This window comes from Cydia pomonella, chromosome 8 (assembly GCF_033807575.1).
Source record: "Cydia pomonella isolate Wapato2018A chromosome 8, ilCydPomo1, whole genome shotgun sequence".
NCBI classification, from domain to species: Eukaryota; Metazoa; Arthropoda; class Insecta; order Lepidoptera; family Tortricidae; genus Cydia; species Cydia pomonella.
In genome coordinates, this window is record NC_084710.1 from 13,834,209 (window position 1) to 13,859,378 (window position 25,170).

The following is a 25,170-nucleotide window of genomic DNA, read 5'->3' on the forward strand; positions in this document are numbered from 1 at the left end:
TTGAACACGGCTAAAATGACAAAAAAAATTACAAAAATTATAATGGAGCAAAGTCATTTATTTATCTACACATGTTTTGTTTTATTTTAAAATTACTTTAACGTAGGTTCATAGTGGACCATACATTATTTTGCTTAACCTATGCGAGATCTATTCAGTTATATGTTTGTGGTCAAAGCTAATCGCTCACGCCATTGATATCACGTATCGAGAGTCATGTCCCTCAAAATTGGCCGTAATTAGGCCTTTGAAGCCAAAATGGCGACCCCATTAACGAACAGCCATCAAGCTTTACAAAGAGGTAGATAGTGGGTAGGTACTCAGTATCCGATGGGTCAAATTTATGCATTCTAGTCTTAGAGCATTTAGACAGGACTCGCCTTTAAGAGCTTACCTAAAACTTGTTGCGTTACGTTATTTTTACGTTACGTACAAATAGCCATACATTTGACTTGCCCCCTCCCCCGCAAAAATCGGCAGACAGCAAATGCCAGATATGGCATCTCCAGTCTAATATTCTAGTACGAGTAAGTGATGTCCGATATTAATTGTCAGTCGAAATAAACTAAGATACACGTCCCAGTGCTTGACATGCTAACGCCCAATATTTGAGACACTGTTGTCACCTCTTAATTGCTAATGTCGTGATTTTAAAGATGACAATTGTACTGGGACAGCATGATGCAATGAGCACTCGCGGCGGGTGTGGGTCATACACATTTTATAACAAGCTCGCGTCTTTCCTGTAGACATCGCAAATTTAAGGGAATACTAATTCTTACGCGGCACTTTTACAAGCGGGATCTTTTTTTCAGTACTCTAAAGCGGGATGTCTATGTACCAGAGTCGTTAACTTTTATTGTACCTATTGTCCAAAGGAGTGACCTTTTTCGAAAACATATTTGATCCGTCTACATATTTGCTACTGTGTAAAAAAAAGGCCACACGGTGGTTATAACATTTATTATATATTTTTTTAATTTACTTAAGGCTAAGCTAATATGATCCTCATTAATATAGGTATATAAATTGGTACTAAAGTATTTAAGAACATGCAAACCAAATTTTGCCTAAAAAATAAATCCGAATAGTCTGAGTTACAGTATACAGGATAATAGATTTTTAACTATGGAATAATCAATATTCCAAAAATGTACATATTTATTTTTAGTAAATAAGTACCTAGAAAATGCCATGGTATTAATAATCTATCTTACTTTAAAATATATAATATTTTATTATTATTTATCTTATTTTAAAGGGTCGGCAACGCGCGGGCCGTGTGCTTGTTTGCCACCGACGTGATATAAAAAAATATATTAAGATCTGATTTTTCAAAGATCAGATAAAGATAACACTCTCTTTTTCTTCTTGCTTGTGAAAGAAATGGAGCGTGTTATCTTTATCTGACAGATAAGTTTATATGATGTTTGAAAAATCAGACCGAAGCCTACTTTACCCGTCCGTTATTTTTCTGTCTTGCTTTATGGTTGACTGATAAATGGATAAACGGCCGATTGGAACTTTAAGATACGTCAAAAATTTCCAAAAGATACACGATGCAATGATATATCTAATCCATATCGTATCTTTAGCAAACCCTTAAACCACTAACTTTAACTTTTTTTTTTACTTTCTTTTGACGTACCTTAAAGTTCGAATGGGGCCTTAAGGCATCAAGTCCGCCATTTGCACGAGTTTCTTTTTTATGTGCAATACATTTTTACCTTAGAAACTCTCTTGAAATACTCGTAACTTACATAAAGAGAGTTATAGAGAAGCCAGTAATTGAAGTAGACCACAAATTAAAACTTTTGAATGGGCACACTCAAATAGTAAAAGGTTCAATTCTTTCATCCTCCAAATATCCCAATTTCATGTCCATTCAAACATAATTGCGATTTTTAACTCCGTTTTTATTATGAAAATGTTTAGTCAGTCGGAGCGAAATGAAATTGCGTGGGTACGGACCTAATATCACGCCATTAGGAATGATTTACTGTTTTTTTTGTAATGCACTTTTCCGAGGATTTCAACAGTTCCGTTCGAAGGTATCTACTTTTACTTAAAGCAAGATACAATTTAGTGCACTACGATTTCATTGGCATATCCTCAGAAAACCTGACACCCACCTACCCAAGTGACCTTGACTTGGAAGATGCCCGGCAAACGGAAACATGTTCGCCCTAACTTGGCGCCGTTCTGTGGAGCAAGAGCTTTACTTGGCGCCGTTCTGTGGAGCAAGAGCTGGGTGTATTGGGGATGGGGTGGGTTACCCAAGCTGCCCAAGACCGGAGTCAGTGAAGTATATGATTCGAGCCCTACACCCCAGAAGAGGGTAACAGGATGAAAAGAAGATGATGATTTCATTGCCTCAATTTGTAGTCAACTCTCCATGAATTCTTATTGGCCGTGATAGAGCGAATAAGTTTAATCGACGCTACCGTAACCTCGGGGTTAGTAACGATTACGATTCTTGAGTTTTTTGATAGCGGCGGGTGCCAGGCGCTCTATGATAAACATTCGTTATTTTACAATTGACAATAGGATCCATGTGTGCTGTATTCTGGGTTACAATTTGTAAAAGTTTTGATATTGTTAGCGCGCACCAACATGTTTGAGTGAAATGCCTAATTATTACTCGCATTTCGCGCGCCCCAATAAGCGCCACCTTATTGATCTAAGTCAATATTATTCTATCATTTATTTATTATCACAAATAAATTACAGCAGTGTGCAGTGGCAGCATGGATGCCCGTCACTTTCACAATTACATACTTGTTACAACGTGACAGGCATGGTGACAAATGATAAAGAGCCGACCATCTTAGCCCTACTGCGGTGTCAGCATGGTTCCATTTTTATCACTTGTCACTATGCCCATCACTTTCGCGCTTACATACTTGTTAGAACGTGACAGGCATGGTGACAAATGATAAAGAGCCGACCATCTTAGCCCTACTGATCAGGGTAGATAGTATCTCCTACTATATCATATCATATCAATATCAAAACCATAACAGATTTTAAGAACCGAATACTGTTCTGGGACGCATAGAATAGGATGGGCACACGAGTGTCGGGTTGAATAACAGCGACAAGTCAGAGCATGATTGGCGCTGGCGTGTAGTTAATTTGCAACATACGCTGTCTGCATATTCCTGCTACTCTGCGAATAATCGGCTTACAGGGTGCAGCAGGACAGGGGGCTTTAGAAGCTTAAATAGCCTTTAGGGTAACCCCTAATCAGATAGCAGTATCAGTAACCTACGCTTCATACGTACGACAAATGAAAAGAAAGCTAGTTAAAGACGCTTTATACTCCATCATAAATAAAAGAAATTATAAATATGTACTGACTGTAAATGTATATATAGTAATTGGAAATGTAGCATAAATTATAAACTGGAAAAGTAAATAAGCTCATGCTCAGGGCCGGATCCGGAACGCCCCAGTTGCGGCAAAATTATAAAATCTATTTATTATATACATATAATCCGTAAATATATAGTGACGTATAGGTAAAAAACTTAAGTAAGTCACCTGTTGTATATAGTTGTGACGTGTTCGAATAGACAATACATGTTTAAAAGACACACACAAACAAAACAAATGTCTATTCGAACACGTCACAACTACATACAACAGGTGACTTACTTAAGTTTTTTACCTATATAAGATGTAAAGGACAATGGGCACTTTTGTATGGGGAGTGTCCCATGGATGTATACTGTTGAGACATATGTCGTATGAATAAATAATTGAATTGAATTGAATTGTATTGATACTGGGTCTAGGACGCCCAGCATCTTGAAAATAGGTTAAGTACCTACTTATTTTTAGTCATATAATTTCAGTCTGAAAACATTAACATGGATTCCGTAAAGTAATTATAGTACTATCAAGGTATTTCATATTGACACGTACAAAGTGCCAAAAATATGCAGGCACTACCTATGGGCAGTAGGGTCATCAAATAATAATAAAATAACAAATACCAAAAATAAAAAAAATATTCAGCAAATAGGCCACAGGGGCACTTTTACATGTCCATTTTTACAAACAATAAAAATTACAAATAACAATTACAAATATGGAATCGATGATATAATAAATACTTTATTAGAGATGTATATATACTGTCTCTAAATGTCAAATGACACAAAAAAAAGCGGCCAAGTGCGAGTCGGACTTGCCCATGAAGGGTTCCGTACCATTTATGACTTATTAAAAAAAACTACTCACTAGATCTCGTTTAAACCAATTTTCGGTGGAAGTTTGCATGGTATGTATATCATATATTTTTTTAGATTTTTCATTCTATTTTAGAAGTTACGGGGGGGGGGGGGGGGGCACCCACATTTTATCACTTTGGAAGTGTCTCTCGCGCAAACTATTAGAAACCTCAATATCATTTTTAAAGACCTATCCATAGATACCCCACACGTATGGGTTTGATGAAAAAAGATTTTTTAAGTTTCAGTTCTAACACTTCTAAGTATGGGGGAACCCCAAAATGTATTGTTTTTTTTTTTCTATTTTTGTGTTAAAATCTTAATGCGGTTCATAGAATACATCTACTTACCAAGTTTGAACAGTATAGCTCTTATAGTTTCGGAAAAAAGTGGCTGTGACATAATCGGACAGACAGATGGACATGACGAATCTATAAGGGTTCCGTTTTTTGCCATTTGGCTACGGAACCCTAAAAACTATGATAAAAAAATAAAACCAACTGGGTAATGTTGCTAATACAATACAAATACAATTATATAATTATTTAATTATTAAGTGTTCCATTATTGCTCGACAATTTAGGATATATGCCAGTGATCAAATGTATGTTAGGTATTTAACAATAATGGAAACGAGCCAAGACTTAAAGAAACTTTGGCTCATCTAAAAGTTGGCGACGGCTACATTCTGCTCATTAATAAATGTTATACACGCTTTGATAACAATGGTTAATGGCGACTTTTAGAAACGCCTTTGATCTTAACGTTTTCTACATGGCACTTTTGTGAAACCTTATGCTTCGTTTATGTATAGAATTGCCAAAAACATTAATGCATTTATCGCAATGTTTCAACGGAATTAAGTGCAAAACTGTTAACTTTGACGCCGACAGCATTAGGCACAGGTGCAATGTGCATGCACTAGCCAAACCGTAGCAGGGTAGTTCACAAAACCAAACCGTAGCAGGGTAGTTCACAAAGCCAAATAGTAGCAGGTTAGTTCACAAAGCCATACCGTAGCAGGTTAGTTCACAAAGCCAAACCGTGGCAGGGTAGTTCACAAAGCCAAACCGTAGCAGGTTAGTTCACAAAGCCAAACCGTAGCAGGGTAGTTTCCAAAACGGCTGTGTTGGGATCGGATACTATAAATGCTGGCTCGTACGGTCACTGACTTCAATTGTTGATCCATCTAAGGTTCAAGCTCATTTGGTTGTCAATCATCATCTTCCTTGCACAAAGCTAAAACACGCACGCACACGAAAGCTATTTACACGGATAGAGTATTAATAATTATCAAATTAAATACGTTAGTTATATTAAGCATTTCACACATATTACAATGATTCCTTACACCATACAATATAAATGAATATTTCAGGTGTAATCGTAAATTGAAGTTTCATTTCAAGCCATATAACTAATTATTTATTTATTTATTTATGTTCAGGAGAACCAACAGCTTTAAACTTGCAATAGGACAACAAGATTAATACAGAGAGCCAATTACAGGAACTCACAAGTAATTACAAAGTATATAAAAAAATGCTAACACTGACGCACACACACATGCGTACAAAGTGAGAAAAAAACAAAAACACAATTGAAAATGAAAATACATAGAAGCCATTAAAATAGACCCTAGGTTCGGAAACACTTAGTTCATTAGCGCCCAGAATAATTGAGGTCTCGAAGTTCGAAAGAAAAAAGAACAAGTAAAATATATCAGATGTTAATGCTGATAAAGCATATTTTAAAGTTCATATCAAGGCGCTAATGCACTAAGTTGATGAATAAAATGCATTTTATCGCCTAATGAAAACTTAATAAAGAAACAAAAAAAACAGTATACATATGTATAATAATACAGAGAAAGAAAGCTCACATAAAACACCGCTTAACCAGACTATGTTAAAAACGCTATCCGCAGTTAGTTCTAATTTTTATCACTTTATGCGCTGGGATCGCTTTACTTACCCCCACCATGCACTTCGCACGCTACCAGTCATTTGATATTAATCATTTGCTATACCCCCTTATTGAACAGAAACACAGTTTTAATGTACCTAAATCTTAGTTACACCAAAATTTTACAAGAATTATACTGGATCAGATAATTTACCTTAATACCTCAAACAAACCATGGGTAATTTATATAGGTACAGGTTAAGTATGTGCTGTCTGTAGGTATTTAATCATAAAATAGGATGTTTAGCTTTTAGATAATAGATACGGGAATTGGTAATAGTCAGGCGGTTGAGCGATTTACAATGAAAGCATTTGTTCCACCCACCGGTCCAACATAACTCAATGGCTACCTACCTATTGGATTTAGTTAGCTACGCGCAACGTTTTGATATGAAAGGATTCCCTTTCCAGTTTTAAAGCTACATGCTACTCATTTACATCCAGTTGCATACTTAGGTATATATATATACCTGAAATATAATCAGTTATAATTATATTTGATCCTATTCCTGTAATAAGTATAGCTGCAATGTATTACCATGTATTACTGCGAAAAGAGTCACATATATTTTGTTCATGTTATTCGCTCTTTATCATTTCTAATTTTAGTCCTCAGCTTTATATATACTTACAAACACAATGAAATTATGTGAATGGTGAGTTTTTCTATAATTTTACTTCAGAATAAATAATAATATTAACTTGACTTCATTAAAATTAAATTTCAGATATTGAATTTATTATTATTATTAAAAAAAGGCTTTGGTTTTTGCTTTTCTCTTGTTTATCTTTAATATGTTTTAACCTATAAGATGATTGTATATATGCTTGGTACCAACGTATTGGATGCCTGCAAGTAAGAAGAAGTGGTAGGATTTTTACTACGCACGGGCATACGGCCGCGGGGTGTGCGCGGCAAGCGGGGGTCTTAGATTTTTTTTTGTAGTCTTACGCTATATTCTCAAGAGCGCATATCTTGTAAAGGTGACATTCGGATTACGATCGTAGTAGCCTTGCTACACAATGAGTGACAGATGAAACTATCTAACTTCGACAGCAATACGGCAACGACTGTAACGTAATTCATCATGGAAATTGATAGGTAGTACACCATGAGACTAACGAATATTGCTTAGCTTATCATTTGTCCCCAGGTGGCCTGGCTGCGCGTAGACACCCAGACCATCCTCACAATCGGTCCACATGTCATAACCAAGAACCACCGCGTGGGCGTCGCGCGCGGCTCGGCGCAGGCTTGGGCGCTGACGCTGCGCGACGTGCGGCCAGCAGATGGCGGCGCGTACATGTGCCAGGTCAACACCGAGCCTATGATCACGCAGACGCACCAGCTGCAGGTTGTCGGTCAGCACGAAACGATGCTAATTCATCTAGAATATTTAAACTAACTCCCGAAAACTATTCATAATTGACATGGTGATGACAGTATCCACAGATTGGATATCGGGACAGAAATTTAGGGAAGATGTAAGTACTTAGATCAAAATCAGGAGCATTGAAGGAATGTAGGGTGATAAGTATGTAGGTCAGTATTTTGCCCTATGGGTGACTTATTTACTGTAAATACTTAGTAATAAAGCAAACGTTAAAATTATTTTACCAAATTGAATAATAATTGATCGATACTAGTATACTCGTAAATAGTTTTCTATTGAAAATATTAGTTCTGACGGTGCGCATTTTTCAATAAGCCGTTTTTATTTTGCCAATATTCTAAACATATATTATTGTCGTGGGACAAGTGGCAAAACTAATCTAATCGTGCGCACAAGACCACCTATTTTTTCTAACACAACGAACAGAAACAAGGAAGTACCTAGTATACCGGCTGATATATTTTCTCCTCGAAAAAAACAATTATTCAATCACTTGTAATTGACTGAATAGATACCTACTTCACGCTCAACGCCTTTCATTCACAGATATTGAATACCGTTATGCCCCGCTTCCAATAACCACTGAATTAATTGAAATTGCCTATACCCACTAGTCAGAATGCGAGATACATTTGCCCTCAATTATGCCAGGTCAGACGTGAAAACAAACTCACCTTAAGTGGAATATAACCTCGTGTACATTGAAATAGAGTCTAAGTTTAGTCTGTTTCGAAGTACCTATTCGTAACTAACGAACGATAACAGCCTGATATTCCTGTTCCGATTTTAGTTGTGTCGTTTCGTTTCAGAGATATGTGTTCCATATTTGTAATTTCAATATGAATTACTTATACGTGGAAAAAAATATATTCGTAGAAATGTCATGTCGTATCAAAAAGTCAAAGAGCTGGCGCAAGATAGGAAAATGCTGGGAGATATTTTTTAATACAGTTGCTCAAAAAGTGCTACTTAACGTAGCTGTTTAGCGTGCGGAAAGTTTGATTTCGCGAACTAGTGCTTTTTACTTTTCCACTTGTTCTAATTCATGACTACTTATTGATGAGTGTGAATGTTAGTTTCCTTTAAAAGTCATAATCAACATAAAAACCTACTGTTAATGTAAAAATAATAATTATAAGCATATTTCATATTTTATTACTTACCTCTTCATCATTATAGCACGTTTATTTTTTAATATTGAATATTGAAAAACCGTTCTTAATAAGTTGTCTGAATGGAACGGAATAGCTGCCGAAACGCCTGTCAAAGCAGAGGCGTTTTTTCTTACTGAAGAATGGCAACATTCGATATTGTTTTCATACAATTTAGATATAGGGGGAAGCGGGGCAGTTTAGTACACCTTTTTTTGACATTAAGTTTAGGCGCCAAAATTAACTCGTAATACATTATTTTTATACTTAGTTGATGACAAATTTAGTGAATATATTTTTTTTGTCAAATATATGCTCAATATATAACAGAGATATATGGATTTTAACAAAAAATGTTTTTTTTTTCATTCTGCCCCACCTGCAAGGCACTTTGATACATAGCATGGGATACTTTGATACATCATTTTGGGGTACTTTGGTACGTGAATCAAAGTGTCCCGTAAATGTTTCAAACTGCCCCGCAGAGCACACATTACAGATACAGAGAGTAGTAAACTTCTTGAACATTATAAAAAGCCTATTAATGGTCAATTAAGTGTGGTGCTATTGACACATACAGTTATTAAGCAGATGTACTAAAATTACAGAAAAAATACTTTTTAAAGAAATCAGTGTTAGTTTTTAACAAAAAGCTACATGGGTGTTTTAACTTTCATTATCAATTTTATTTCCGTTTCTACGTTCGTACTGTTTCAAAAAATAATATTCTTTTGATATTTTTTTCAAGAAAACTGGCTGGGGAACTTAGGTACACTGGAGGGCACTTTGATATGTTCAAAACTGCCCCAATGTTTACTGTAGCAAAGTACCCCAATGATCAAATAAAATAAAAATAATTTATTAAAAATATACTGTTGTATTACTTTTAAATGATGGGCTAACTTTATTACTGAATAAATGTACTTAGCGCTTATTATAATGTTCATCCGGTAAAGTCTATTTCGCACGACAACTCAATAAAAAAAAAAATTATTTACTATATGACCGTGGAAACACATCTTGACGCACCAAGCGGCAACGGCTGGCAGGCGAGATGTGCCGAAGCTGGTACCTCACTCACACATACAAAGCCATGTTTTAGTGTTGCAGCAGGTGAATATAAATTTTTAGTTAAGGAATTAGTGTGGGTGTTCAAAACTGCCCCTTGTGCCTATCTGCCCCGCTTCCCCCTACGATACACGAATAATCGTGAATAACGATACTTAGGTAATGTATAATATTTTTTATATTTACAATTGTTTCTGTCTTAAGTTCTATGCATAAAAAAGTACTTGTTGTTTTTCTTATTTTTTTCCCAACTGTATTAAAAAACTACGTTCGATACACGTGCGGAAATGTACTATTACCGACAGCCGACAAGATAATAACTCAATAACTAATAAGTATAAGATGATGAGAAATCATAGATGTAACTACTTAAGCAAATTGGTTCATCCGTGACATCGTCAGTCGTAATTCTATTGTAACAATTATTACTCACTTGTTATACTTCTTATTTATACTGCTACTCAATATAATATTAGTATTATTAGCTTAACAAAAATAGATGTAACTCTTCGATAGGTTTTTGTTACTATTCGGGATGCGTAGCCATAGCCAACTTGCCAATCGTTAAGCGTAGTTATGTCATGTCACTATATCAGTCTTCCATATTGCGACAGAGACAGTTGCGTTTTGTCCGCTACGAAGCGTTAACAATTAGCATCTTGTCTACGCACTCAGGTCGACTAAAAGTAGTACTTCTTTTAATATTCATAATTGCGTTTTTCTACAGTACCTCCGGATATCGTTGATAGCGGCAGCAGCGGAGAGGTGATGGTACGCGAAGGCGAGAACGTGTCCATACACTGTGCAGCCTCGGGGGTTCCACCCCCCACCATCATGTGGAGGAGAGAAGACGCGGGGATCATGAGGATTGGGAATCAGAGCGGTAAGTAATAAGAACTAGGTACTTACCTTAAACCCAACATACAGAACGATTAAGAATCATGTAACATGGACGCCTTCATCCGACAATCTTTGTGAGGAACATAATAACAATTGTGACCAAATGCAATTTTGAGGGATTCATATTGTGCAGAATCGCGAATAGGAAGAAACCATAATGGCATAACTGGCATAAACATCGAATAATCCCCTAATAAGAATACCCATGAAGCTAACCTAGACCGTCTTAGAATTATGCAAAAATCCAACGAGGATGTCTAAGTTCGGCAATCGTTGGTAACCTCTTAGTTGATATGGCAAGGATGAGAGGCTGACCATAAACTGTGCAGCTACTGGGGTTCCTCCCCCCACCGTCATGTGGAGGTTGGAGGACGGCGAGGGTCAGGTCATAAGAATTAGAGGACAAATTGGTAAGCAATAATAATTGTCTTTAAGCCAACAAGTGCTGAATGCCTACGTATTTAAAGAAATAAATGATACAGATTTCTATGTTATTCGTTCTTTTCTTTTTTTGAATACGCAGACATTTAACATCTGTACAAATATTTTTAGTAGCTACTGTGAACCTGAACGAGTGACTAGTTTTCTAAACATTTTCTGGCTCCAACGTATGACGAATACTGAAATATATCTTGACGACACGCCAAGCATGCCAACCCTTGATGCACACTTCATAAAACAATTTCGAAGCGGGCTAGAAATGCATTTACTCAAGCCACTAGAATGTGCCGCCTCTATTGCACCCCGTCAAATGCACCTTTCGTAGCACAGAGGTTTATTTCATCGTACTAGATGTCGCATGTACCTCATTGTATGATAAAAAAGCGTGCCAATTTCTAAACGAGCTTTGTCTAATTACTAGTGATATTTTTTTTTATACTACGTCGGTGGCAAACAAGCATACGGCCCGCCTGATGGTAAGCAGCCTCCGTAGCCTATGTACGCCTGCAACTCCAGAGGAGTTACATGCGCGTTGCCGACCCTAAACCCGCCCCCCCTCATTGAGCTCTGGCAACTAGGGAATGCAATCTTGGGCCAAGATTGACCATTCAAGATCTTGGAGTCTCTTTTCGGAATCAAGATTGGTCAGTTCAAGATCTTGTCAAGATTCGGGTCAAGATCTTGGTCTCGAATCAAGATTATCGGGATTATTCCAGATTGAGCAGAATAATTAAAAAAGGCGTTATTTTTGAGTCAAATTCTGTAAATTGAGAGTAACCAGTATTTTTGGATTATTTTATATAATTGAGTATACTTTTCAAAGTAAACAACTTTCCATGAACACAATAATCAACGTTTATTTCAAAAAATAACAAGAAACAATCAAGATTTTAGTGACTATAATAATAAATGCAATACATTATTGCATTTATTTTATTTTAATCATTAAAATGTTGATTGTTTCTTGCCAACAATGCAATGAGATCATAATTTATTATTTAGTCGCAAAGTTGTCAAATTGCGACTAAATAATAAACAAATTCGGCGCACCGCGCGATTGTAGAACGTGATTGGTCGATTCATTCCTCGTCCCGCGACCCCACGCCTCACACACACACACCCCGCTCCGTTGCTAGTCGCCAGTCAGACGGTCGGCCGAGCGCGGCGCGGCGCGTGAGACGGCTCAGGCGAGCCGCGAGACAGTTCGCGCGTTGCCGCGCAGGTATGAACACGTATGACGTTTCACGCGCGATCTGTCTGAAAATCTTGGTCTATTTTGCCAAGATCGCGAAAGGGATTTCAAAATTCAAGATTGATGGCCTTCAAGATTGAATCTTGGAAAATCACTCAAGATCTTGGTGGAATCTTGATCTTGCAAGATCAAGATTGCATTCCCTACTGGCAACCTTACTCACCGGCAGGAACACAACACTATAGATGTAAGCAAACAAAGGTGTGATTGATTTATATACTTAATTTGATTGATTTGTTTGCCACCATTGCCTGAGTTTTCCCAACCAGCTTTCTGGAATTTTCCAGTCATGGTTATTTTTTTTATGCTGGATGCTTGAGATATCGATTTTTCAGATAAAAATATGTATGTAAGTTGGTTCTACTCTGCCTTGACATTGGAGTATTTGGAGTGCGGTAAATTTCGGTGATAATGTTAAAAGCTTAAGAATTCAGGTTATTCTCAAGCTGTTCGATATCTAAATCTTAGAAATATTCGCATACTCGTACTTCGGTCACGACAGAAAATATTGGTTAAAACGAAGAACAATCTTGCACGCGATGTAGGCACATGTGTTTGCGTCGTCTACTACGTATTAGTAGATGAGGTCTGTGTTCCGCAGGGTGCATACGACACACTTCACGTAGGTACTGGATTTTCATAAGTACACGTACTCATATAATATTTTAGCGAGCTCCCGGAAACTTCACACAGCATTTGCATATAAGCAGCTCCTTCAATTTGTTGAATTAATTATATAAGTACTTATGTATATTAAACACCATAGCATATACAAGTTGACGTTTAAAATTACACTTTAAGTGTGGATATTTTCCCCAAAAAGCGTATAATTTAGTAACGTTTAAGAAGAATCTATTGACCTCGTATATCCAATATTCAACAAAACATTTAGAAACCTCTCATTTCTGAGGATATCTTCAATTATCTAGAACATATTAATGTACCTATTTAAAAAAATCATGAACAGGAACTAATGAATTACTTCAGCAAATCATACTTTTCTAGGGAACTAAGTAGTTACTATACAAATAAAATATTTTATGAGCTCCCTCGATTACTTCTTCCATCATCAAATAATGATTTAATGTCAATGATACCAAACTATGAAGAATCAATTAAAACAAATTGATTAATATGTCAAATTTAAATAATGTGTATAAAAGCACGAATTTCGTACATTGACCCGCCTGATCCTATTTGTTTCGCTCGTGCGTCATAATATTGCTGTCCGCCGCTGTGCGCCCATCAGTGACACTGTGCGAACGGAACAGCAATATAATTATGCGCGTACGATTAAAGATAGCGGGCGGTTCAATGCACGAAATTCCTCGTGCTAAGCGTCCTTTCTTTTTATGTGCAACGGTTATTCTATTTTAACCTTTTAAATACCTTATTTCTGCTATCACAGTCAGCAAATTTATCATGTGATATGTATGATGTGTATCGAAGAGTTTCGCTTAGCCTACTTTTCACCTAACGTTTTGCCTCTCAAGATAAATACTAAACTAAACCCTATCCCGTAGGTATTCCTATACCGTAACGTAGATAAGGTGCATAAATTCTAGCACTGTCTAAGCCGGAATGTTTCAGTGAGCAAATGGAGTGGCGTCTGGTTGAACCTCACGGCTGTCGAGAGGGCCATGAGCGGCGCCTTGCTCTGCATCGCGAGCAACGGAGTGCCGCCTTCTGTCAGCAAGCGGATACCCCTGCGTGTGTTGTGTACGTATTTACTCGTAGTTTATAGTTGACGAGAAAATTAGACGGTAAAGCTAATGTGTGCCTATGAGTGAAGAAAAGCTACCGGGCCAAATGCGTCTGTTTTTACGTCGATATAGCATGCTCGAACGTTGTTTAAACAATCAAGTTATGCACAGAATATTTTAGCTTGGTAATTGTTTTTTAATTATGTCTAACGATATTTCAAAAAACATATCGTATCATAATAAATAAATAATTTTGCTGTGAACCCTTTTCTCGAGTTAAAATCCGAATAAACTCCCTTATTATGCAACGCTTATACACCAAACTATAACCAATAGTGAATAATGATGTACACTTCAATTACGTCTGCCGATTTTTCAATTATGTAAATAGTTTTTGAGAAATCGATACTATTCAACTTCATGCGTTACCCCGGTGGCGTTATTCAACTTGCTGCGCGAGCGATGCGGGTCAGTCGCAGCTTGAATGTCGGACGGGAAACCTGTGTCACTCGACGCGACGCGCGCGCATTTATTCTCTGTTATTTGATCGTCCGATTTTGAGTGATAGAACACTGTTCATTTAAGTTTAAAGTGAGTGTTAAGAGAGCGAACGGATGCAATAATTTGCTTGCTTGTGCAAATTCAAGTTGTATGTATGAGTTGGATCGCGCTAGGTCATTTAGATAGGGGACGGAGGAAAGGTGGCATTCTGATGGTGATTGCTGCAGGGTAAACATGGGAGATGTCACTGTTGAGATCCTTGATTAATTGCGTTGCTGTTGCGATTAGAATGTCAATTTATCATTCACTTCATCAAAGAAATTGAGAGTAACATCGCACATTTGCAGCCACCAGAAACGTTGCAACAGTAAGCTGAATTCTGATTTTTGAAATACGTGTATAAAATTTGTTGTAAAAATTATTTTTTACGATTACTAGTACATATTTATTGTGCGATAGGTACATGTCTGACTAAGTTATTAAAAATGTATACTATTTAGTCCATGTGTTATTCAACGTAAGTATACAATATAATAATAGATTATATAATAGTTTATTTTATTTTATTTGGGTAATTAAAATAACCGTCAATAATTATGTTTATACTAGCTTCTTCCCGCGATTTCGTCTATATGGAAAGATAATAACAATTGATAAAACCGGCCAAGAGCATCTCGGGCCATGCTCAGTGTAGGGTTCCGTAGTTGCCCGCCCATCACAATAGAATTCGAACGGGTGCTATAACCTACGTATCATGTTCGTAACAAGCAAAAGGGATTGATTACCTTTACTGCGCTTTGTACGTCTTTTTACTATGTAGACTTTTTGCGATAATTCAAAAATCGGCCAAGTGCGAGTCGGACTCGCGCAGGAAGGGTACCGTACCATTATCTATAAAAACGGTCACCCAATCCGAGTAATGACCCCGCCCGATGTTACTTAACTTCGGTGATTGGATGAGAACCTCGAGATTGGAAAGAAATATTTATTTTATTCTGTTTTTAGTATTTGTTGTTATAGCGGCAACAGAAATACATAATCTATAGAAATTTCAACTGGCTAACTATCACAGTTCATGAGATACAGCCTGGTGATAGACGGACGGACGGACGGAGGAACGGACGGACAGCGGAGTCTCAGTAATAGGGTCCCGTTTGACCCTTTGGGTACGGAACCCTAAAAACGGCTAGTCTGATCATATTATCCGCTATAGTTTTCATTGAATATCTTTACTACGGTCTATTTTTACGATTTTTTTTCATAATTTTTGGAACCAAAGTACAAAAGTTAGATTATTTTAGAAAATATTACTTCATCATAAAATGTTTGTTGAAGACTTTCGTTTAAAAATACCTATCCAACGATATCCCACACCATAGGGTTGAAGCAAAATAAAAACAAATAACTAATCTCGTATAGGAGAAGTACCCTAAAAAAAACATTTCAATTAACTAATCCGAAATGCAGGTTTCCAAAACAGCTGGTAAAGGTAAATGTATTTTACTTTGGCTAGTGCGGTGACAATAAAACTCTCCATTGTGCCAAACTCCGTGTCCCGGAAAGTGTTAGACCATTTTGAGTGTCGTATAGATTTATTTGTAGAAAAGGTTCGGAAACTCTTCCGTTGTATCTGAAATTGGTTGGCGGGGATTTTGAATGGACACATTAAAACAGTATTATTTTTATTAAGAATAGTGAGAATTACTTACTTATTTAAGCTTGCTTATATATTATCTTTTTTTGCAGTGATGTACATATACCTTTTGGTTGATTTATAAGAAAATTTTATTTAGTATCAACTCCATAGACAAACAACAAAGTTTATTTTAATATCACTAAATATTTGCTCCGTACTTTTTACCTAAATTTTTTAGAGTAAAACAATGCTTTGGCTGCAAAATAATGGATAAATAATACTACGAACCAAAAAATGGTGTTATATAAAATTCGGCAATTACAAAATTCTCAGAATGAACCCAAACGCACCTGCATTCATTTGGTATTTCCCCGAAGGTGAAATTGGTCTCATTTACTCACGTTAGTGAAATACATATTGCTAAAGATATGATAACCTCGACCTCCCTACTAATCTACACGTGTCTAAATATTTTGGCTGCCAATCTGAGGTTATAATAATTATGACAGTTACAGTAGGTTATCTATTGCGATTTAATAACTAGGTACTCGACAGTAGTTTATGTAAGAATAATTATTTATAAATAACTTATATATTGACTATCCTTACTTTTATTTATGACAAGCTTATAAAAGAGTATCAATTGACACTTACTTGTTACTGGTTCCCGCCATTTTAAATGGTTCTAATAAGGTGGGTAATCGGTGACAAGCGGCAAGTTCGAAGACTTCGAACTAATTAGTAGTTACAGTGAAGACGTCTTGGAATATTTATTGTAAATTGGTTTCTATTATGTTTGTAAAAAGCGAATAAAGCTTAAATATTGGTATAAGTATTCGTTTTCGTCATCAATCCGGTAATATCCCAACATTTAATTACTTTAAAAATAAATGAAATAATGAATAAATAGGTATACCTATGCAATAATTGACGACCGGTTTGGCCTAGTGGGTAATGACCCTGCCTACGAAGCTGATGGTCCCGGGTTCAAATCCTGGTAAGGGCATGTATTTGTGTGATGAGCATGAATATTTGTTCCTGAGTCATGGGTGTTTTCTATGTAGGTATTTAAGTATTTATAAATATTTATATATTATATATATCGTTGTCTAAGTACCCTCAACACAAGCCTTATTGAGCTTACTGTGGGACTTAGTCAATTTGTGTAATAATGTCCTATAATATTTATTTATTATTTATTTATTTAATAATTATAATATTTTTTATTTTATGCTTAGATGGTTACAGTCACGCAAAAACGGCTCAGTAGAATGTGTTACTAAGTACAGTTCAGTAGGGCTAAGATGGTCGGCTCTTTATCATTTGTCACCATGCCTGTTACGTTCTAACAAGTATGTAAGCGCGAAAGTTACGGGCGTACTGACAAGTGATAAAAATGGGACCATGCTGCCACCGCAGGGGTATCCTTTTCTCGCGATTTACATATTGGTTCCATGAGATAAGTTGTTCCGAACGACCACCGTCATAGATTTTTATCATTCCAGATAGTGCCTCCAGAGCACAGTATATTTTCCAAACAAAGTTGTTAGGTACGTCGTTACAATATTTTCACTTGTATCGGGTACCTAGTCCAACAACGCTCTCGTGCAGAGTGCCTCGTTGCACCATTTCTAAGAAAAGCAACAAACTCGTTATTTCACTCGCGAACTGTTGCGACTCAGGTATACCGGCTCGGTTTTAGTTAGATGAAAACGCGCGGGATTTTTAGAAACTTTAACAGCATTCGTACCGAAATAGATTTAACATTTAATTCCCTACCGTAAATATCAATTTTAAATGTTTTTTTCTTAACAGGCAAGCCGTCTGCTGTAGTGACGCAGAAAATGATAGGGGGCTATTTGGGACAATCGGTATTGCTACAGTGCAAAATAGAGGCGTACCCTACACCGAGTGTCTACTGGACACACATCAACATCAACAGGATACAAAACGGTACAGAGGTGTTCTATGTATAGACGGTGAATTACTTTTGTTTAGTATAAACCGTTGATCTACAAATATTTTCCTCGCAATGATACCTAGTATTAACTCTCTCAGGGCACTGAATTCCACTTTTAAAACAAGCTACTGGTAGTCAGCACTTGCTTTCCAATAAGCACACATTAAGCAAATCATTTTGCATTTTTGTATAAAAATTACTTACTTTTACCTATTTTTCTCAGGTTCGAAGTATCAGACGCTCATAAAATCCAACAGCTATAAGCACACAGCCGTGCTGAAGATAGACGACGTGTCGCGGGACGACATTGGCGCATACCAGTGCGTCGCTGAAAATGTGCTCGGTACGGCGCGGGACGACATCACGCTGTACAGTAAGTATAAACATCAGGGGAGTTTTTCCCACCCAAAGCCGTCGCAGAAAATGTACGGAGTTTGTTGATACGGCGCTGGACATTTCCATTAAGATGACGTTCGGATGTCAACTGCAGCTCGTACAGTCAGCATCAAAAGTAGCGGATCAAGGTTTCAAAAGTATCTATCATTCTTTAACAGCTTAACAAAAGTTGATGGTTCTATATGTAGAACAATTTAGACTGTAAAAGATATACTTTTGAAAGTAAATATTAGAGAATTATCTATATTTGGAAAAGTTATCCGGAATATCAGATACTTTTGGCGCGTTGTTTCATCCGCTACTATTGCTGCTGACTGTACAACAGGCAGCTGGTACAGGAACAGTTGTTGCGGCATTACCTTGATAAAATGAGTGATGGAATGAACGTCATAATCGCGGCAGTAATGCCGCGGCGAATGTCACTCATTTTATCAAGGAAATTGTCAGAAACGCCAACGCCAACACAGTAATGTCACCTTAAACCTTAAAGGTGACGTTCGGATGTTAACTGTCGCTACGTGTATATTAAATGTGACGTTCAGATGTTAACTGCAGCTTCGTTACAGTTTGGGCGTCGTTGTTGTCGCCGCTGTATCTGTCATTGATAAATTGAGTGACGGAATGAACGTCATAATCGCGACAGTCATGCGGCAGCGAAGGTCATTGATTTTTTCAAGGAAATTGACAAACACAGCGGCGGCAACAACGACGCCGAAACTTAGTAATGCAGCTGCGGTTGACACCCGAACGTCACATTTATGCAGTAAGTAAATAGTCGTGAGGAGTAAAAATTTTCCCGAAACTTACCAAAACTTTTTTCCTACGCAATCCAAGCGGTTGAATAAAATTTACATGTCTTAATTTTTTGCATGTCTGTAAAATCGTGGGTTAAGTAAAATAATAATTCAAGAAGACCTATGACGTTTGAAGAGGGTTAAAATGTGTAATAAATTTGTGATTTGTTATATTTTTAGAAAGAGAACGTTTTTTAATAATGTGTGTATATTTAAGTCTATAGTGAACGGCAACTATCAACATCAACTATGCTAACAAATAAATAAATACTATTATAACAATCAATCATTCAATCGATTAAAAAAAATACTTATGTCGTTAAGTTATGTACAGTAACAAATAACCAATGATTTATTCCTTTTTGTTTGAAGAAACGTCACTATTGGCACTGACATGTCCGATCCATATCGTATCTAGTAGACCTAATATTTGACGTATCTTTAAATTCGAATCGGGCCTTAGGTAACAGTTTTAAGAAAACGTCTCTGAAAGAAACGCTGAACCCGTGCGACATTTCTGTTATTCGAGCCGATCAGATTTGAATCCCGATTTCTCTCCCGAGCCAGTCAATCCTGATTGACTGGCTCTCTTTACTTGAACCTTTTCAATGCTTATATTTTTCTGTGCGTATACAGTTTTGTTATGTTTGACTATTGTTATGACATCTTGTCATACTTAACAACTTATACTATTGAGCCTACCTCAAAATCGCGAAATAAAAGTCTGCTGTTCCGTAGAAAATATTGTCATTATGACGCCGAAATGTATGAGACTGCAGATTTTTTTTTGCGTTTTCGGGGTTGCCTCCATGGTAAAAGTTGTTCAGTATAGCCTACTTATCCACTCCTCAGAGTATGGTAAGATATAACAAAATCACAGTTTATATTTATTCTATTATTCCAAAAACGCGCTTACTCCACGATACTTACTAAAATTATCTGAGTGAATCACCCTGATGATTACACCCAAACAATGTCTGAATATATTGTGATTCGGATAGTCCCTCGATTTCTCCAGGATCCCATTATCATGACATAGCGATCAACTATGAAGTAACAAAAAAAACTTTAGGCGTCTTAGACAAATCCGGAAACATACAGAAAAATAAGCTGACACGAATCGCTTTCAAAGCATTCTTATTTTATTCATTTATTGTTTACCGTGTACCTATAGGTATAATAAGATGGAATACAATGTTAAATATACACATACAGTCACAACAACAACACAACAACAAGCATTTGTAGATAGGAACGGATTATCTTTAAAGCTCTGTATCGCTGCTGGAAGGCTCACACGGCCGGTAGCGATAAAGCTGGCCCACGCCAGATCGCATACTCGTCCCCAAAACGACGACGAATGACCGCCCCACACGAAGGGCGCGAATGGACACAGTCTCCACAGCAGGGATGCGGAAGAGACCTCTCACACCCTCACCCAAGGAAGGGCGTCGAATGAAACCCACACACACGGAAGGCTCATTGTGCGGTGGCCTTTACTCGCAGAATGATCTCTTCAAAGAGCAACGGAGTATACAGCAAAATAAAATACTTTTAATATTTAATTTCAAAAGTACCTACATATATGAAATAATTTATTTCGTAGAATCCCAGTGTCGGTTTTAATATTCTCAATATTTTATCGAAATTATTTTGAGTATTATTCTAGTTAAGTAACTAGAGCACAATTGAACGAGCCAGTGAACAATGAACATCGACTAAAATATGGGTAAACATCAATTTGAATACATATCAAATGCCTAAATAATGAGGCGAAGTTTGAGCTATCTCTGCATGGACGGTTATGAAGCATGCAAATTGCGTGAGTGCATTGTGCTGTCATTAGCTAAACTAAAATTTACTAACTCCCGACGCGAAAAGAGGGTTAAACACGTTAAACAACTCAACAAAAAACTTTATACGTCGAAATGTTGAAAAACAAATGTTGTAATATGGATTATGGAATTTATTGTAAAGCTTTATCAGAAAATATCATGCTTAAAGCAGCTTGTTGAACAATATTTTAATATTTGTTTTTTTTTTAGTTTCTAACGACTGATAAAAGATATATATTTTTTTTTACTTTTTAAGCGTTGTTTCTTTTATTATTAGTATTTTTTGCATAGGGGTTTATTTTATAATTTCTAGATGTTTCAAGTGTCTAAAAGACTGCAAAGTATGATACTCAAAAGCGTTGAAAATGAAGTCCATACACAGTGACCCGTTTTTACTGTGGATATATCTATTTTAGAATAAAATCATCTTTACAATTTTATTTTGTTAAATTAACACCTAAAACACAGTAAAGGGCAAGCATATTAGGTAGTAGAATGTTAACCAAGGGATGAAAGTAACTCAGTTCTGTCGAGGTAGTTTGGCTCTCCAACGCAGTGAGAGAGCCATAGTCCGAGACTGAAATGGTGCCTTTCACCCGAGTTAAGCACTCTACTTTTCATTTCGAATACGAGGAAAGTAAAATACATGTGTATTAAAAAACTCATGATAAGTATATAACATGATAAGTATACGTATAGCTAAATAGTTCAAAACACGTAATTGGAATGTAAAATACCTACTCTAGTGTAGAAACGTATCATTTTCTGCACACTTCATAGAACAGCAACAATGACCCCCTTTTTATTACCCCCTAATTATAGATTAACAAAAATGTACACCCACTTACTAAAATAGTCAGAAACACACGCTCTGAAAAATTGATATAACTCGTTAATCTCGCTTGGTAATAGGTGCACTTAATTAATTGTATTAAATTAGTCAACCTTGTTGTTTTAAAGTCTGTTGATAGCTCCCTTGACACCGTAACGCACTGCTACCAATACTAGCAGTGTGAACGAGCATCGTACAAAAATTTGTACACTGTTTTTTTGGAGTACTTATCACATATCGTGTTTCCTTGAATGTGTCGTGTGACTTACATTTTTGAATAGTTATTCAACAGATGGTGCTTAATGGATTCATCCTTTGAACAGATGGCGTTCAAAGGATTATGAATAACTGGACAGGTAAATTAAATAACAGAGTTATAAATCTACACGACTAACAAGGCGGGCTATGTTTATCGAGCGTTAGTTACAGTGCCGGATTAACCAATAATCAAAGTAAAGTAATTGCTTAGGGCACTAACTTTAGAGGTGTACCTACATCTTAGGAATCAAACAAATCTGATGGATGATCCAGGGGGCACCGTGGTCTAGAAATACTTAGGATGTATATTAATTTATTATTATAATTTATTCCTTGGCACGCCCTATATCGTTTGACGGATCGGATAGCAATGTATGAGATGTCCTTGCTTGCGAAGCATTTCCGCACTTGGGTTTTTTTTTCTTATCAATCATGCATCTTTTAAACAACTGATTCTTATTCAAGTTGATTATACGAAAGCGGCTCAGGATCAGGGCGGTGTAGCGTGACTCCTCCTTAATACGGCAATCTATTGCGGCAAACTAATTATCTGGTCGCCTTTACCTAATTACTGTAATAAAGTTTTCTCGTTCAAATTTCACCGTTCATTGCGAATGGTATTATAGTAATTAGGCCAAGATAACAATGTTGCCTATTTGCTATCACTCAAGTTTATAATCGTGTCGGTTAATCCTCTCGCTGCTATTATTAATTAACCGACTTCAAGAATTCAAAAGGAGGAGGTTATCAATTCGGTTTGTATGTTTTTTTTTCATAACTCCGTCATTTCTGAACCAATTTTGAAAATTATCTTTTTGATTCAATCTATATATATACAGATTGGTCCCGTTTTTGTCAAAACTCAGTTCTGATTTTGGGATTCATGAGGAATCGAGGGAACTCTGTATGTTTTCTGTGTGATTTTTGTATTTTCATCAACAAATCAAGCATTTACTTCATAAATGGAACTCTTCAACGCCGCGTAGTTCACGTTTGGCAATTTGTTCTCTTCGCATGTTTGTGAAGCAGTTAGGTTTTCAAGGCACATTTTTGTCAAGCTTGAGTTCTGATGATGGATTCCATGAGGAATTGAGGGTACTTCTCAACTCTTTTAAGCAAACAAACTACATATTAGGTTTCATATGTTAGTTCAAATAGGTTTTATGACACCAAACATAATTTATAGATTAAATTATCTCGTAAATTACATTAATGAATAAACATAACATTTTATCTATTTAATTTCCATCCGTCGAATAGAAATACGAAAATATTAGCTTTTTTACAATTTTTTTATTGGCTGTTTCTCGATTTCGTTCGCGCCTTTGCCTTGCGCGCGCATAGGAATCGTGCGTAAAAAAAATAATGCGCCATCGCCAGCCATTTTCCGTATTTGTCATAAAATTGGAATAGCATTGCATGTTTTTAGTTTATATATTGACGAAAATATCATTTTCAAGCATTGAAAATAAACAACATAAAATTGACGCTGCCAGTAATACTAATAGAGGCAAGAGCCCGAGAACGATCGCCTTTTACCATCAAAATCGGGTGAAAAATAATTAGCGGCATATGAAACTTTTATTCAATGGAAAATCAGCTAAAACGCCCGGTTTTTCTTTGAAAACGTGTTGCTACGAGTAGCTTACTTAAATGAACTGGCGAATAAGTGCCTACAAGCCCAGCACGCTTTGGTGCAATTATTCAATCTTAAAACTGTAAGCCATATTCGAAAACTGTACTTTTACTGTTTTGACTAAAAAAAAATCTAATTTATAAGTTTTGTTTTTTCCTCGCAAGTGTGTTAAAAAACGTCGTATGAAACGCGTGTGCATTGGTCATTACCCACATCGGCTTTCTTATTACACGCTCGCTTACAGCTAGCGCGCACAATATCGCCTCGTGTGTGACCAACTTAGCACACTTGTATCATAATGTACTATTAAATACAGTCGAATAACCTATTGGTATTTTACCAGTCAACCAGCAAATCTGAAATATGCCAAGGTGAGTGCAGTGACCAACCTCCTTTTACCTCCTTTTCTACATAATTAGGAGTAGGGTAGGACGCTTCTTTTTAATTTCATCGCATGAAATCCAAAATTTCCTCTCTTTCGTCTCCCTCATTTAAGTCGGTTTTTTTTTTAATTATTCTCCATCCCGATTAAATACAATTCATACAGTATGTCAAGAAACTTTTTCTCTCGTTTTAGTTTTCTTGGATCCACTCCGAAGACAATAATTTAATCAGATGCAGCAAACAATCTCAATAATATGACAACCAAGCGAGTTTTTCAGATCAACTACTAGATTACGAAAATAATAAGACACTATGACGATAAACTACTTTTTTAACTTTGGTTGAATTTGTGAAGTTAATAATGGCGCAATGAGGCATTTTTATTGTAGCAACAAATATCTGATAGTAAGAAAGCATGGAACGGTAACGCGATTGAGCTCGGTGGTCGGTGCATAGTATTATAAATCATCCTATTGGGAGCGTGCACGACTGTCACGCAACCTAGTGTCCGCAATTCTAGGGGAAAACGTCAATTCACTACATCTTATAAAACTACTCCAAAACTAAAAACTACTGAACGGATTTTCATACGACTTTCATCTATCAATAGAGTGATTCTTGCCTTCCTGGGGCCTTATTCGAGATGCACAACTGTCAAATTTCGCGTCCACATCAAATCAACACTTGATTCTATCGCATGTTGATTGTATCAAGTGTTGATTCTATCAACTGTGGATATTATCATTTGGAACAATCAAAACTCATTCATAGAAAAAATAATCAAACAAAAATCAACTTTGTTTATTACTACTATATCGTTTGAAATGGC

General features: G+C 36.5%; 1 protein-coding gene across 2 annotated transcripts in view; it reads left to right on the top strand.

The window, feature by feature from the left end:
• LOC133520625 (protein amalgam-like) overlaps positions 1-25,170 on the top strand; it is a 69,058-nt gene that overhangs the window by 31,752 nt on the left and 12,136 nt on the right. For both annotated transcript variants that reach the window (XM_061855154.1, XM_061855153.1), the window contains exons 3-7: positions 7,355-7,562; positions 10,541-10,696; positions 13,997-14,125; positions 18,062-18,199; positions 18,430-18,579. In XM_061855154.1, coding sequence (XP_061711138.1) covers positions 7,355-7,562; positions 10,541-10,696; positions 13,997-14,125; positions 18,062-18,199; positions 18,430-18,579 — 781 coding nt within the window. The remainder of the gene's footprint in view (positions 1-7,354; positions 7,563-10,540; positions 10,697-13,996; positions 14,126-18,061; positions 18,200-18,429; positions 18,580-25,170) is intronic.